At 38.2% G+C, this 17314-nt stretch overlaps 1 protein-coding gene across 1 annotated transcript; it reads left to right on the top strand.

Moving 5' to 3' along the window:
• Nucleotides 1-2704: 2704 nt before the first annotated feature.
• Nucleotides 2705-10343, top strand: LOC148372075 (cell adhesion molecule Dscam2-like). Its single transcript, XM_088326760.1, has 5 exons — nt 2705-2807; nt 5823-6077; nt 7414-7686; nt 7751-8029; nt 8107-10343. Exons 1-5 carry the CDS (start codon nt 2768-2770, stop codon nt 8187-8189), a joined length of 930 nt encoding a protein of 309 aa, XP_088182886.1. The 5' UTR covers nt 2705-2767; the 3' UTR covers nt 8190-10343.
• Nucleotides 10344-17314: the final 6971 nt, after the last annotated feature.

Genomic DNA, 17314 nt, shown 5'->3' with positions numbered 1-17314 from the left:
GTTCTTCCCTGGCCAAGCTCAATCCTTAAGGTGAACTGAAGCAATCTCAGCCTAAACCTCAAAATTCTTGGGGACAAATCTTGAGAGACTCTTCTGCCCAGCAGGGAAATGCAGGAGGCTGAGGTCCGTCTGAATAATAGAGTCCATCTATATCCAGAAGGACTGGAAGTGCTCACATGCCCAGGTTAGTGCTAGAGTATTTTTCTTAATTTGGGAGTATCTTCACTCCGCTTTTAGCCTGCTTCAGGATATGAGGGCGCCATTCACCTGATGGTTGCTACTAAGACAGAACCAGTGTTTGAGTTTTCCTTGCCCACATGCTGGTTTCAGATCAGGGGATGATTTACTGGTAGTTTGTAGTCAGCGAAGCCCTTTGAGACTTCTTGTGATTCAGGGCTATACAAACAAACATGACTTGACTCCTTATCGTCCTCATTTCTGGAGGAAGTCCATATGTGCCATTTAGGTAAGTTGACGTCACGTCTTTCCGGTCGCTCTCCTTTCATATGACATACTTTTACTCTTGATATTCATAACAATAAAATCATAATCTAATACTAAAAACTAACTGCCATTAAATATAAGTGCTAGAGCTACAATAATCAACTATTTTATTCCCTCTAAATGCGACAGGTCCCGGCATATTAATAGGGTTATCGCATGTGAGTATTTTTTTGGTACGCCATTGGTCCGTTTTTTCTTTTGATGCGTTCACAAACACTAGGGAAAACCCTTCGTGTTGGTTTTGTTTAAACTGATAACAATTGCGTTCAGGTACGCTTGTAAATGGATAACTTTAGTTTGCAGGAAATGTGTCGAAAATAAAAACACCACCTTTAAAGTAAATAACTCTGGAATTCGAATTAGCATCTTTGACACTTATTTTGTGAGTTGTCTTAATGTGTTCCCTACAAATAGAAAAACAACAACATCAGGCATAAAAATTATCATTTTATTTTGAAGCACCTCTACAGGACACCCTAATAAAGGTCAGCCATACAGCATTAATCTACAACGAATATGTTTGCTCAATTTAAAAATCACTTTCGCTCAACTACTTTTTCTGACACAAGGAAATAAAATAGTTTACTCTAAGTTGTAACTTTTTTTATAATGCTGTACTTACGTTGGGATTTTAACCTTTTTTCAGGTAAAATAAGAAAGATAATACTTCAATCAGAATTATTACACATCAGGTCATTTTGATAATTTAAAATGTAGTTATTTTCTATATCTGAAACACATTTATATATGGGAATAAAACTAATCTCTCATAATCTTACTCAATTTAAGAAATGAATCTGATATTTTTTTCTGTTTTGATTCTCCTAAAAATGAAAATTATATGACAAAAGGTTTTAACTTTTTTTCTAATGAATATACTTTAAGTACTTGCTCATTGTAATCTATTTATTCATTCTTGTAAGTAGAATAACAAAAATAATGAGTGAAATTATTCATTGGATATTTCTGATGGTTTTAAGCAGAATAAAACTTAAAAACCATGATTATTCAAGCCAGTAAGATCATTTGAAGTCTACTTCGTTCAATATTTTATAAAGGTTTAAACAATTACAATAATCTCTCGTAATTTTGCTCTAAGAAATTATTTTGTTGTTTTTTGTATGAAAAAAAGCGAAACTATATGACTAAAAGCTTTATTTATTTATTTTCGAATTGTCATTGTGCTCCATTTCTGTCATCTTCCAGGTAAAATTAATAAATTGATAAAGGAAAACACTATGATAATTTTGATCGTTTTATGTGTTATTTTCTACATTTTCCACTTGAGTAAAATAAGAAAAAAATATATTCTAAGTAGCATGTTTTATAAGACAATTTTTGTACTTTTCAAGTTTTTGTCGCATTCTATTCAAGATTTACGATTTTCTTTGTTATCATTAACATAAAACGCTAATGAAGTTTTCTTTGCAACTCCGGTGTACAGTGATTATAAAATGAGTTTTAAACGGGTTACCATCCATCCATCTGCACCACTTATCCTCAGTAGGGTCGCAGGGTAAACGGGTTACAATAAAATATATTTAAATATCTATATGCGAAAAGGAAAAGACCACGTGCATGTATTCTGTGTTGTATGTGCAGATTAAGATGCGACTGCGTAGAAAAGGAATACTACGGAGTAGTTTTGAACCATTAATATTTATCAAATTTAATATTTATATGTTTTTTTGATGGCGTGGGATATTTTTTCGTTCAAGGGTTTAGAATTTATAATGGTTTGACATTTAGAATTGTCTTTATTGTTATCGATAACAACCTAGTTAGCATTGTTTATAAAGAGATTAGAACTGGCACTCCAGGATAAACATGTCGTAAAAGACTTGGAAAGAGGAAAAATAAGGTTTTGGGGGTTCCGTTAATTTGTTGCAATCAATACAAACAAAAATCAAACAAAACAAATAACGGAAAATCCAGCCCCCCGCGACCCTAATGAGGATAAGCGGTACGGCTAATGAGATGAGATATCAATGTCTAGCAATAAAAGTCCCCCATGATGAGATTTTGGCGTTCTCTAGCGGTGAAGTACTAGAACTGTCCAGTTATCTATTGCTTCATCCCGGATGACTTTACCTTTTAGTTCCTGTTACTACTCAATTTGTTCTAACCTGCGGGGAAATTCCACATTGCACCATATCCTATATAAATTGTTGTGAAAAGAGAAGGCGTGGCCAGTCGTCATATATAAATATAAACAAAGTTTCTAAGCGGAAACCTCTATTTCTATTTCAATCAGAGGGAGAAGATGACTGCAATTTATACTGTTTTGATCCTTCTACTGATTGGTAAGAGAGCTCAAATGTATATATTGCATGCATTGTATGATCCTTTGTCTCATTTTGGAAACAGTTTTTATGACACTTTCCTAAACTGGAACAATAATCGACCATGGAACTATTAAAGAGGTATTATTTTAGAGTCAATATTAAACCTACATAAATAAAGCCCTCAAGGATGCCAATTGTAAAACTAGAAATGAAATATTTCAATATTTACAAGACGATATTATTTGATAATCAGACAGTAACCAGAAATGAGGGTGAGAATCAACCTATTTTGAACTATTTTTGTCTCATTATTATATTAAAAAAAATCTACAAATTATTCATTTAATAATTTGAAAGATATATGTGCAAAATACATTTTTTTGTAAAAACAAAATTAAAATCAGGCAAAGGTAAAAAAATATTTTCACGACATATTTTTATTTATATTATTTTAACTATATCTTTATTTTACAGTGCAGTGTTAAGCACCTTTATTTATTTATTTGATCATTAATTCACTCTATATATTTTGTTTAATAATTGAATATATTTTTCTTAATTTTACTGGATTTTTTGTTGTGCATAGCTGCTGACAATTTTAAAAAAGGAAAATTAATAAGACTAAATAAAATAATAATAGTTAGAAATATTTACTGAAATGGAAAATATTACAAATAAAATAAAATAATGCTTCAAATGTGCATAATTATGTAGTGGAAATGATGAAAAAATATTTGTTCAAATGAGGATACTCAAAATTAAAAAAAAAATAACTTAAACAATAACATTATCACAGTTAACATATTAACATAAGAACATGTAGAAAACGTGAAAAATATTTTAATAGAATAAGAAACTATATTACATAGAAACAAACAGAATTAATACATACAATTTGCACAATAATTCTGTAGAAATAATGAAAACATGTAAAACTTAAATAAGAAAAAAAGTCTAAAAAGACTGGATATATTAAATAGCTTGAAATAATACTAAAACAAGCATAACTATGCAGTTAAATGATTAAAATATATAGGACAAAAATGAAAAGCATACACTTGAAAATAATAAAGCATATTAGCATTATTATGAAATTGAAATGATCAACAAATATTTATTAAATAGTGAGAAAATTAATTTCGCACAAATACGCTGCATAAATTATGACTTTATTTTACTAAAAGAAGAAAAATATTGACGATAAAACAAATGTAAAAAAAATACTAGCATAACTATGCAGTAGAAATGATTAAAAAATTAGAACAATATTTCAGATATAAAAACCTAAAATAAAACCTAAAACTAGCATAAACGATGAACCATGAAACAATATAAAACAAGATTAAAAAATAACAGAAAAAAACAGAAAAACAACATTTAACTTATTTTATTATATTGTTTTATTTTTATTTGTTTGGATCAGTGTAGTGTTGAAGGGACAGTGTGTCATATTTATTGCGTCCTAGTGGTACCAAAAAAATCCATACAAGAAAAAGAAAACTAGCCAAAAATACATGAACGGTACTATTTTCTTTGATTAAAAAATTGTATGTGAAGACATTTGTATTTCTTTTACATAGTGGAATCCCTATCGAGAAGTCACCAGCATGTTTGTCTGGCATCTTGCTGCTACACTGCACTCCTGGCACTGGATTTCATCCACATTATACAATACAGTTCCATCTAGTGTTTAAATATTACACACTGGGGCTTGAAGTGTAACAGGACCCAGGTGGATGGGCTAGCTCCAACTGGTGTAACACATTTGTTTTATTTATATTTTTGTTTTTTTGTTTTACCTCATCTGCAAAACAGATGATAAATGTCAGTCTCACACGACACAATTTATTTGTTGGCATTAAGGTTCATTTATTGAGCAAGTCTCACTAAATCACGTGAGATGCCCATAACATTTAAATACAAAATAACATTGACATCAATTGGTACTTTTCAAGTGATCAGCAGGCTCTTCCCCCTGAGATTCGATCCGCAACCTCAGTGGAAATGTTTAAATCTAAGCTTAAAACAGACTTCTATAGCATATGAAGAACCTATATTTCATATTGACAATATCTGTGTATTATTTACCCTCATGTAGGTTTTGGATCAAGGGATGGTGTCATAGTAGTCTGTGGTTTGCAATAATCTGTGGTCTGCGCAGCCCTTTGAGACTCTTTGTCATAATCTTACACCATACTTTTTTTTCAAACGTGTTTATTTATGTAGTTTAACATGTTATATTGTACATGTTTTTCGTTATATCATATATATTGTTAATTAACATGTTGTTGTGAGATCCTGAGTTGCTCGACATGAATGAGGTTTATTACAAAAAAAAGTTCAAAAATTAAGTCGCTTGGATGTTCACTGTAAAAGGAAAAAATACATGCAAATATAATTAGGTAGAATAATACATTTTCTTATTCAAATTATGAATTCATTTTTTGCATTAAATTATTGTTGGTAATATACTGATTAAAGGGATAACCACAAACCTTTTTTCATTTTCTCATTTTGTACAACATAATAATTCGTAATATAATGCATTAATGCAAGTAAGCCGTTTGAGAGCCAGCTCTCTTTAATGAGTTGAGCCGGAAAAGCCGGTTCTCTAAAAAGAGACGGACTTCCTTTCACTACATTAAATCGCTCGCTTGGTTAGCAACAAAAAAAACGATACCGAGATAGAGGCTACCGCGGCGAACTCGTTTGACTTGATTGATTTGCCGTTTCGTGATAGTCGGTGTATACCGTATGGTACCCATAATTGACAAATTTGCGTTTTTCCATACAGATTTTCCCGTACGTCGTACACATCTTAAAATGCACAATAAACGTACTTTGTACGGCGAAAACGTACAGGTTGACAGGTATGAAATAAACTTCCCCTAACAGTCAAATACGGATTACACAACATGAACCTCAAAATATAACATTTTAACTAGGCAGCAACCCTTGTTTTGCCACATAAGCGCTCACCTGTGCATTGGACTATAACTGCATTTGTTGTCTTTTAACTCTTGTTTTTGCAAGGTGGCTGTGTATCCGCCTTAAAAGTGCAAATCTCCTGGAACGGCGACGTGAGCGTCGGGACTCGAACCACTTTCAAGTGCTCGTCCAACTGCTTGTCCGATTGCACGTATTCTTGGTCCTTTTTGGGCCAAACCTTCAACGGGAGCACTTTCGCCTGGACTCCAGATGGCCTGCGACAATCGGTGACCCTAAAATGCACCGGGCGCCAAAATACGGGCGAGTCCACAACTTCCATGCTCATTCTGGATATTGCAAGTAAGCGCTAAATATTCAACTCTAATTATAAAACATTAGATATAGCTCACTCACTGTTTACTCTTAAAGTAAACATCATTTGGGAGAAATGTTCAAAAGACACCCAGGATACAGCATCCCCATCTTCTTTACAGTGAAAATTGCAGAAGTAACCCTGCTCACAGCAATAGTCGACTGGGCATAATGGATCATGCAGGCACAGGTGCTGTTTCTTTTTAGGGGGAGATAACAAAAAAAAGGGACGCCACACAGGGCAAATTTGCTCTCAGCAATATTCAACTGGGGATAATGGACAGTGCAGTTCATTTAACGTGGGCCACAAAGGCATGCTTCAGCAGCCTAATCAGGAAAAAACTGTGCTCCTTCGGGCCCAGTTCATTTAAGGTGGAAAATAACGCAAAAAAGAACCGTCAGGCTCGATAGAAATGCGCTCACACCAATAAGCGATAACTGCACAATAGATTCCTGCCACATGAGTGGAGTTCACTTTTTGTTGGTAAGACTTGCAAAGAGCTGCCAAGCCCAACAAAAGTGTGCTTTGCCTGTTCCCCCCTCATAGCAGTATCGGATTGGGTATAATGGACCCCAGCCACCCAGGTGCAGCTAACTTTTTGGTGGACAGAACAGCAAAAAAAGGGCCACCAACCAGACAAAAGTGCACTATAGTGGCCCCAACTTGCAGCGATATGCGATCAAGGATAATGGATCCCTGCTGCATAAGTGCAGTTCACTTTGTAATGGAAAGACTTGAAGAAAAGAGACGTCAAGCCCCAAAAAAGTGTGCTTTGCCTATTTCCACCTCGTAATAATATGGGATTGGGGATAATGGATCGCAGCTGCCAGAGTACGGTAAACTTTTTGGTGGACAGAACAGCAAACAAGAGCTGCCAGGCCTAACTAAAATGTGTGTTACCAGCCCCACTCACAGCAATATGCGATTGGGATAATGGATCTCAGCTGCAGAGTTCAGTTCACTTTTTGGCATAAATAATGTCACAAAAAGTACCGCCAGGCTCGACAAAAATGTGCTCTGCCAGCCACCTCTCTTCTTGCAATATGGATCGTGGCTGCTTGAGTGCGGTTCATTTTTTGGTGGACAAAACAGAAAAAAAAATGCTCTGTTGGCTCTCGAATTTCAGCAACATGTGCTTGGGGATAAGGGATCTGAGAAAATGTTTCAACTCGCAATGCACTGAGGCCACAATGTACTAAGCGCAAAGTAGCGAGGGATTACAGTATCTTTCAATTTTTATGCAAATGTAAAATGCTTGCACATCCCTGGAAATAATTTTGGGGAAAAAAATTACAGTCCTTAACAATGATTTGCTGTTTCCAGATCCAGTATCAGCAGAAATCAGCCCACCAGGCTCCGCCCCTTCTCTGAACCAATCAGCTGACCTTGTTTGTCGTGTGGATGGAGCCCCGCCTCCCACGGAGCCGGTGGTTTGGTACAAAGATGGCCAGGAGCTGGTTCTTCAAGATCATGTGCACCTTCTCCACAACGCTACGCTCCATTTCGATTCACTGCTAGCTTCCGATTTCGGTTTCTACTACTGTCGCACCGTTCTGAACGAGGCCAGGGTCTTCAGTCGTGGTTACCTGCTAACTGGTAAGAATGTGAAGACCTGGCAGTCGTAGGTTTTGTGCCTTTCTAAAATCTTGATGTTCCCCAGCAGACGCGAGATGGAACGTTAGCATTAGCGGGCCGGACGAGGTTCTGGTGGGCCACCTCAGCACCTTCACCTGCAGGATGTCCTGCACTTTGAACGTGGACTGCACCGTGAGGTGGCCCTTCGAGGACGGCTTCCCGTTAGGGAGTTATATCTCCGTACACGAAGACCAGATTTCGTGGATTCCCGTCATGCCGGGAACTGTCCAGAACTTTACCTGCCTCGTTGAAAACATGGCCGCTGGACATTGGGCGAAGGCGACCAAGACGGTGGAAGTGAAAGGTATCATGTGTAGTGAATTTTAACATTGGATTTTCTTCAGTTGATGCTAATCATTCATACTTTTATTTCCTCTGCAGGTGATATTCAGTCCGGATGCCTAAAGCTCACTGGATTGTCAACTTTGGTTTTCAGTCTGGCTATTATAAGGACGATTTACTAATATTTCACTAGGGGAGGAATAAGTAACTGTACCCCTTTGTCTCAAAAACATTTAAAACTATTTTCAGCAAACAATTCAAGAAAGGCCAATTACTTGTGAGTGGCCGAATGGTAGATAGCAAAAAGTAACAAAAGGGTGAGGAAAAAGTAACTCTACCCTCTGCCTAAGGAGACTCGAAAGCAATTGAAAAAGATTCCACCAAACAATTTTAGTCTGTTGAGTGGCCAGTCACTAGTGATTGGCTGAAAGATAGAATTCCATGTTACAAAAGGGAGAGCAAAACGGTACCCTCAGGCTAATGAGTCTCGAAAAGCAATTGAAACAATTTAAAAAAAAACATAAAAAGTGGGGCAGCACGGCGGCGCAGTGGTTAGCGCTTGTGCGGCACAGTTCATGTCATGGGAACCTCCTGCGTGGGTTCAAATCCAGCTCCAGACTTCCTGTGCGGAGTTTGTATGTTCTCCCCGTGCTTGCGTGGGTTTCCTCCGGGCACTCCGGTTTACTCCCACATTCCAAAAACATGCATTTCAGGTGAATTGGCCGGTCCAAATTGTCCCTAGGTGTGAATGCGCGAGTGAGTTGTCTGTCCCCATGTGCCCTGCGATTGGCTGGCAACCAGTTCAGGGTGTCCCCTGCCCACTGCCCAGAGATGGCTGGGATGGGCTCCAGCCCCCCCGCGACCCTAATGAGGATAAGCGGTACGGCTAATGAGATGAGATGAGACAAATAAAGTGTGGTGTTTTTTCCTAATCACCAATGAGGGGCTAAAAAATTGCATGCAAAAGGTAACAGAAGGGGGAGGAATAAGTAACAGAACTCTCAGCTTAAGAAGACTCAAAAAGCAATCGAAACAATTTTCAGCAGATAAATTAAGTGTGGTGCGTTTCCCCAATAACTAATGAGGGGCTGAAAAATACCATGCAAAAGGTGACAGAAGGGGGAGGAATAAATAACAGAACTCTCAGCTTAAGGTGACTCAAAATGCAATCGAAACAATTTCGTCCAAAACAGACCCTGTGCTCAAAGAGAATCAAAAGAGCAAAACGAAAACTATTACCACCGAACATTTGAGTTTCCGTATCATAACGAGGATAGCATGGAGACAATGACAGAAAGAGGCGAATACATAACTGAACAGTCTGCCTAGAGAGATTTTCAGTGCAATTGAAACCATTTTTCCCCAAACATTTTTAAGTTTCCATATTTCAATGAGTATAGCATGCCAACAATAACAAAATGGGAGGAATTAGTAAGTGAACCCTCTGCCTAAGGTGACTTAAAATGAATTTAAAACAATTTCCACTAACAAATTTAAGTCTGGCGGGTGCCCAATCACCGATGACTGGCTTAAGAATAACGAGCATGCAAACACTGGAATGGGGAGGAATACATGACTTAACCCTCTCTCTAAGGAGACTATGGAGAGCAATTGAAACAGATTTTCAAACCACCGTTTGTGACCAAGAAGGGTTGATATGTGTACATCTAGGAAATGATACAAAAACATCTGTGAAAATCTAGATTTCATCAATAGCCAGTCAAAAAAGTTGTCAAATACTTATTCCTCCCCCTCCAGTAATTGTTTGCATGCTTCATTATACTATGGAAACCTAAAAATGTTCATGTGGTTTTAGTTAAAGAAAAAACGTTTGCTGTTGACCAAGGCAGGGGGTTCTGTCACTTATTCTTCACCCTTCTAAATGCTGTCCTCATCAAAATATGGAAACCTATACATTTTTAGGTGCCTTTTGTTAAAGCGGACGTTGTTTTTCCATGTGTGTTTGTGATGAAGATCAGATCACATGCAGTTACTTATTCCTCCCCCTTCTGTCATTGTTTGCATGGTATTCACATTGAAAATATGGAAATGTGTAAACATTTGGCTGGTTAATTCAAGCAGACACTGTTATGTCATATGTGTAATTTTGACAAACACGGGGTACCACCGCAGCCTCCCCGTGCAGAGTTTGCATGTTCTCCTTGTGAATGCGTGGGTTTTCTTCTGGCACTCTGGTTTCCTCCCACATTCCAAAAACATGCATGTCAGGTTGATTGGTTAGTTCATATTGTCCTGAGTTGTCCGTCTTTGTGGCTGGCAACCATTTCAGGGTGTCCCCTGCCCACTGCCTGTAGATAGCCAGGAGGGCCCCCAGCACCCCCGTTACCCCACTGCGGATTAGCAGCACAGAAGATGGATGGATGTATATACAATGCCATTTTTTTCTTTTAATATTTAAATCTAAGTGTACAAAAGTGTTCATTGAGATTTTTGTTAGATAAAGTTGGAGGTTGAACCTCCGAGATAATCTATTGTACTGTGATTATTTCCCGGTAAAGAAACTTTAGCATGACAAATACAAATACTTAAAAGCAGCATAATTATCTCGTGGACATTATGAAAGAAAAACTACTGACTACAGTAAGAAAAATAATTGAAAAGATAGCATAACATAAGAAAAAAACACTCGGGATTCCTTGAAATCAATTACCGGTATATATAGTCGTTGGAAATGAAAATGAAATGATCTGCATTTCTATAGCGCTTTTCAAGTCAATGACTTCCCAAAGTGCTTTACAATGTGCTCCACATTTCCCAATAGCGGCCTTGCAGCCATGTAAGGCGCTAACCTGCTTATTGGGGGTATTAGGGGTTCAGTGTCTTACCCAAGGACACTTCGACATGTAACACAGGATTCGAACTGCAATCCCTTGATCCCAAGACGAGCGCTCTACCTCCTGAGCTACTACCGCCGACTGTCATATGGTTTTCCTTTTTTCCAGGTACTGTTTATTTTTTCCAGAAAAAAGTAATACCTGGAAGTAATAAGAATGAGTACTTAGATTGTCTCAAAAGGTAATACACTAAAACAATAAAAACAATAAAATCGTGTTATTATTTGTCTGAAATACACAAAATTATTTTCTTATTTTCAGTTCGGTTTCGCATATACTGTACTAAAATTGGAACAATACCAAATTTGTTTATTTGAATTTTAATCAAAATACCTTCAAATACATGTCATGTACTATTGTATGTTATAGTATTGCAAAAAAAAGATTGATAGTTTTCCTGTTTGACTAGAAAAGCTGAAAAAGAAAAATGATTTTTCAGGCACATATTTTTCTTATTTTGAGGTTTTATTTTTTGGATCTCCTAACCACTTGGGTCATACGGGCACAATTTCCTGTGGTGTGTCTCGGGCAAGTCAGCCTGGTGGCCCTCTCCAGGACAACAAAGGTTTTCGAACCGGGGGCCTTCGTGTATTGGGCAAATGTGCTAAGCATTGTAGATTCATTATCATTTTTAAAAAAGTGAAAAAGCAAAGAATTGAGAGGCAGTGTGAACTTCTCTTTCTGTAAGATTCAGATAAATTATGAATTAACTGTGTTTGTGACTTAATATTTAGGCTCAACACACACAAAAAAACCCAACTAGTTTACAAATGGGTAAAAAAAACTACTTTACAATACAGTAATATTGTTGTGATTTTCGATAAACCCAAACGCAGAAAGCAGGAAACTCACAATACTCAAAAAAAGTATGCTCAACAAAGTAACAAACCAAAGATCCAAAACAACTATAAAACTGTCTGGATCACAAAACAATAAAACAAACCTCAGAAAGCAAGATAAATTGGAATATGATGACGAAAAAAAAGGTGGAATTGAAAATCACCCAACACTGAATGCTGGTCCAAAATGTCCTTATGAGGATAACGAGGGACAGTGTGGGGTGATTGAACACACCGATAAAGAACTAGTTAGGCGCCCTCTAGTGGACGGGGGCACCCCAGACACTGACAAATATTATACGTAAACATGTGCCCTAAGGGAGTAGGCTAAAGCCAAAGCTTTTATGTGCCTACCGGTACTCTTATTCCATGGTTCTTCTTGCAGAGAAAACACATTTCTTTGTATACTAATAATATAGTTTTAAGTTTCACTCTATCTTCAAGTTTTAACAATGTGGATATTAAAAACAGTTTGTATGTTCTTTATACCCAGTGTTAAGCACAATTCTAAAAACGTTCTTCTGTAATCGAATACAGTGGGACCTCGCTACTTCGCGCTTCCACGTTCACGGGTTCAGAGCTTCGCGGGTCTAAAAAATAATAATGATAAAATAAAATAATTTAAGCATTTTTGAAGGGGCGTCGCTACTTTGCGGATTTTCACTTTTTGCGGGTGGTTTTGGTCCCCATTAACCGCGATAACCGAGGGATTACTGTGAGCGTTTCTATGTTGCTCTTATAAGTATTTCCCCAAACCTCTATACCTGGGGTCTCCAACGTGCTGCCCGCGGGCACCAGATTGCCTCCTAAGGACAGCTGAAGTACCCGCGGACCTGGTCTGACAATTGTTCATGGTGATTTTTTCGTAAAAAATATCATAAAAATATATAAAGGCCCCCGGTTCGAGAATGGGTGGAAATCTTTGTTGTTCTTTGCTAATTTGGATTGTATGCTATTCATATGGAGTCTCCGATAATATCACGGCTTATAATCTGAGAAACTCTTTAATATGTGTATGTATAATATAGCAGTGGCGATTTCAGGTTCATAACTTTGGGGCTGCTGAGCACCCAGAGTGCATGGCTGATATATATTTTTTTCATTTGACTTAAAATGAAATTACGGGTGTTGGGAATTAATATCACAATGTACCGTTTATTAAATTGTTTGAATTAGTTATCTGACTCCATTAACCAAACACAACCTATTTATGCGCACTCGTTTCTTGAGGGAAAAGATGAACAAGAAAGCCGACATTTTCACACAGGGGCAGATTTAATTTCATTAACAATTTAACTAAGTGTACTCCATCGGCCGAATTAGCGACGTTGGAGTCTTTGGGAAGCCTTCTTCTCAAGTCCTTTAGCTTTTTTCTTCTTGGCCCACGTATCCCCGCAAGATTGTGTGCCGGCTCCTCCCATGGGCGTGCCAAGGAAGCCCAACATTGGGCTTCTCAAAACAACGCCGAGCGTTTCTACGTCATCAGGGTCTTTCTGCGTCTGGATGTGCATATTATCTCATCAGCCTTACGTCCCGTTCCCGCCGTTTCTGTAAACAACATTTTCCACCAGGGTGCCCTGACATTGAACTACAGCCCAGTCAGTGAATATCTTTTGCATTAAATGTAATTTGTAGTCAATTGTATAAAATCCTTTATAGTCAAAAGAATGAAATCCTTCAGGAGGAGGTTGTATGTATTTCTTTATAGTTACTGTGGGTAAAAGACTCATACTCGAACATGGTGATTTTTTACAAAAAAAAAACTGTGAATGTCCATGTTGGTGCTGGGAGGATGACTGCACACAGCATATACACACGCATCTATTAAGGCTGATCATTTTTGCTTTCCATTCAATTCAGTAAAAAGGAAAACTAATATCTGTTTATGATATCAAAGTCATGGTATTAGGTAATAAAATAGTTGTTCAACTTAACTTATGTTTAACATACTCTCATTGTAATAAACCGGCGGCTCCACAGACTCCTCCGCTATGCCGCAAGTGACAAAAACTGAGCAAAAGAGAACTGGAGAGGGGGGGCGAGAGCGGAGTTAGGAATCAAATGGACTGAAGTATTTTACGCAGTGAAGTTGTTCACATTTTGGTTTTATTTTCCCCTTTTCTTTTTTTTTTAATCTAGCATTTTTAATCACATCCCGTCCTTTATTAAGAAAAGGAAATTTTGAAATACTATAATTTTGGGGGTAAGCACGCCCACAAACGGGCTAGTTACACCCATGTTTTACAGTCATTTCTGCCTGCTATCACTGTAAAATCGTATCCAAGCCTAATATTGAGGTGTCGTCAGCAAATAGTGTATATCCTAATTTTGATGATTTCACAAGTCATTCAAATATAATAAAAACAAAAAAGGTCCTAACACAGACCCTTGAGGAACTCCACAGCTAACGCTCATGATTAGAATTATTGTCACCAATACGTACATATTGAGATTTCTTTCAGAGATATGAGTTTGATGATGAGCAATACCTTTTTTCCATATTGCTGTACCTTTTTAAGTAATATATTGTGGTGTATTACGTCCAAAGCTTTTCTTAAATATAAGAAAATACCAATGGAATATAGTTTTTTGTCTTTTTTTGTCCCGGTTGACCATTGCCCCCAATTGGCCCCGCCTGTTTGGCGCCAGCTGCGGCTCGTTGACTGATTGGCTTCCCTCCTATTTTAGCTCAGTGCTCTCACTCACCCTTTGTCAGTCTGTCAACGAACCTTTGCACCCGCAAGACGTGTGCGCTGACTCTGTCCGGTATCCTGTTTCTGTATCCTGTCTGGTATTCATCTCGTCTATCTCGTCCTTCTTGATATCTGACTCCATCCCCAGGGTTTGGTATCGATCCCGTCTGTCTGGTCCTGTCTGATACCTTGCTACAATCTCCGGTGTCCAATATCGATCCCGCCTGTCTCATCCTGTCCGATATTTTTCTCCAGTTTCCGGTATGAATCCCGTCTGTCTCGTCCTGTCTGATATCTGTCTCCAGTCTCCTGTATCTGATATCGATCCAGTCTGTTTGGTATCTGCTTGTGTATCTGGTATCAATCCTGTCCGTCCTGTCCGGTACCTGGTATCCATCTCGTCAGTCTCTGGCTTCCTGTTGTTACACGATGGACTTCTGCCTTACTTGTTCCGCCCAGCGATCACCGAATCACTGGCGTTTGTGTTAATGTGCATGACTGCCCCATTCCCGTAAAATAAAGCTTGTGTGAGAAACATTACGCATCTGGGTCCTCTTCTGGTTCTGACAGTTTCATGCGTTCCATCTTCTAAAAGATCAATTAACGCAAGAGTCTCAGAATATTTTTCTCCGAAGCCATACTGACTATCATTTAGTAATTCACAGTTGTTGATTAAGCTTTGAAAACGTGCAAAAAATAGATTTTCCAGAATTTTTCATAATTGAGGAAGTAGCTATATCGGCGGATAATTTGTGAACAGATGACTGTCTCCATTTTTAAATAAAGGAATGATGTCGGCAAATTCCACGAGTTCAGGAAAATGTCCATTGGCAAATGTTCAAATACTTTGTATGTTAGATAACTATCCTCAATTACTTATTCAATCATCGTTGCAAACAAAGAATATATTTTCCAGTTGATCGCTGCTTCCTGGTTGTCATGGCGACAAAAGTTTGGCATCAGAAAGCCGAGATGCAGCCTGCGTCTTTTGCTTTAAATCATCTTCTCTTTACAAAGGACAAGATAAAGACATTGTGAAATTAAAAAAAAAAAAATAAATTATACAAATCAGGAATGGCTCAATGTCTCATTGTTAATGTCTCAAAGTGTTTTCTTCACAATTTCTTCCACGGTTTGACTTTATCTGCTTGGCAAACATTAGCCGTGACAGATGGTGGCATGAACTTTGTCCAGTAGTCGTTATCGATTCACTCGGAAATTGTGATGTCGTTTCCGTCTGGAATCGAAATAGAAGACGTTTGAATCACAGAAAGCAAACAGAGGGGGGAGACAAAGGCCTCACATGTTTTTCCAGTCTTGACTCATACTGAAATCGTATTTGCAAAAGATTAAAATTAGACAATCATTTAGTTTAACCACCTTAGTTTAGGTGTGTCCATGAAATTTTCACATATTTCAATTCAGATTACAGGTTTTTATCTTGAAGGGACAATGTGTACGATAGATATCTTGACAAAGATTTGCAAAAAGATCAGGCTAACAGAAGTAATCATGATACCAAAGAAAGGAAACCTCCAACTGTGCTCAAATTACAGAACTATCAGTTTCGTCAGCCATGAAAGCAAAGTTATATTAAAGGTCCTAATGAACAGACTGAGGTCACAGGCTGAAAACTTCCTAACCTAAACACAGGCAGGTTTAAGAGAAGGAAAGAGCACCACAGAACAGATATTTAATCCGTGCATTCTATGTGAGATGTTTCAACAACATCAGAGAAACCTCTATCTCGACTTTATTCATTTCAAGAAGGTGTTATGGCAAGCCGTCTAGTGGGCCACCCTGGGGAAATACATAATGGGCCAGAAAATAGTTCAGACCATTGTCAGGAGAGCAACAGGAACTCCTAAATCTCTTTGATCTGTCATTATTACTGATTGGGGGTACCTGCCTCGTTAGCGCCAACAGCCAAGGGACCTGATTGGCTGTTGGATTCTTTTTAAACCCCCGGCTTCCTAAGGGAACCCGTCAAACAGTCTGCAAACCTATGCTCTCAGCTAGGCAAGCTTTTGTATTCTCCTACACTATCCTGCCCTGTTTCCTACCTGATGCCTGTTGCCGACCTCTTTTCTGGATCTGTTTCTGTTTTTGCTCCTCCGTCCCGGCCATCGACCTGTTTTTCTTGCTGCCAACGACTACCCTCGCTCGACACGGAAGTGCCACTTCCGCGTTCCTGCTATCATCTACCCGTGACCGACAATCATCGGATTGTGGATGCAAGCACTGTTCTCTTTCCTAAAAAAAACTGAGTAAAACGAACGCTATTGGGTCCCGTCTCCGTTCCTGGTCTGTGACATAATCGCATGGCCAAAGCGTCAACCCAGTATGGGGTGGCACATAAACAACAAAAGTAATGACCAACAATCCCCAAAACATCACCACAAACAACAGCCTCAACCACCACAGGCTCGGACCTGTCTCTAAATGTAAACATATTGGAGCTGTTATATCAGAAGATGGCTCAAAACTAAATATTATAGCCACGATAGCTCACACCATACTCAAACCCAGCACCAGGGACAAACATATAACAGTGAAATCAAACGTCAGACTCCTACAAGCACTGGTTACTTCCATCTTCCTCTACGCTTGCATGGACTCTCACAACAAAGCTGCAAAGGAAAATCCAGGCCTGGGAGATGCTACGGGAAACTTTGAGACATCCACTAAATAGCCCATGCAACAAATTAAACAGTGCACCCAGTATCATCAGAGGGCATTGGACACTACTAATAGCTGATAACAAACATTCCAGTGGTATGGTAACATTAGAAGATCATAGGATTGGCCAAGATTATTCTTCAGGGCACATTTCAAGAACGAAGAATGAGAGGAAGAAAGAAAAAGAACTGGTTGGACAACATTAAGGAATGAACTAGTGCTAATTTTGCCTGACCCAAAC

The sequence above is a fragment of the Urocampus carinirostris genome, chromosome 2 (assembly GCF_059441175.1).
Source record: "Urocampus carinirostris isolate Australia breed hairy pipefish chromosome 2, RoL_Ucar_1.0, whole genome shotgun sequence".
NCBI lineage: Eukaryota > Metazoa > Chordata > Actinopteri > Syngnathiformes > Syngnathidae > Urocampus > Urocampus carinirostris.
Note: the sequence above shows the minus strand (reverse complement) of the source record. Positions and strands in the feature narration are given on the sequence as shown.

What these genes read in the sequence shown, in the direction of transcription:
- LOC148372075 (XM_088326760.1), top strand. Translation starts at nt 2,768, where the DNA reads ATGACTGCAATTTATACTGTTTTGATCCTTCTACTGATTG. An exon ending in TCGTGGTTACCTGCTAACTG is followed by an intron (nt 7,687 to 7,750) that starts GTAAGAATGTGA and finishes GATGTTCCCCAG; the next exon opens with CAGACGCGAGATGGAACGTT. An exon ending in CAAGACGGTGGAAGTGAAAG is followed by an intron (nt 8,030 to 8,106) that starts GTATCATGTGTA and finishes TTTCCTCTGCAG; the next exon opens with GTGATATTCAGTCCGGATGC.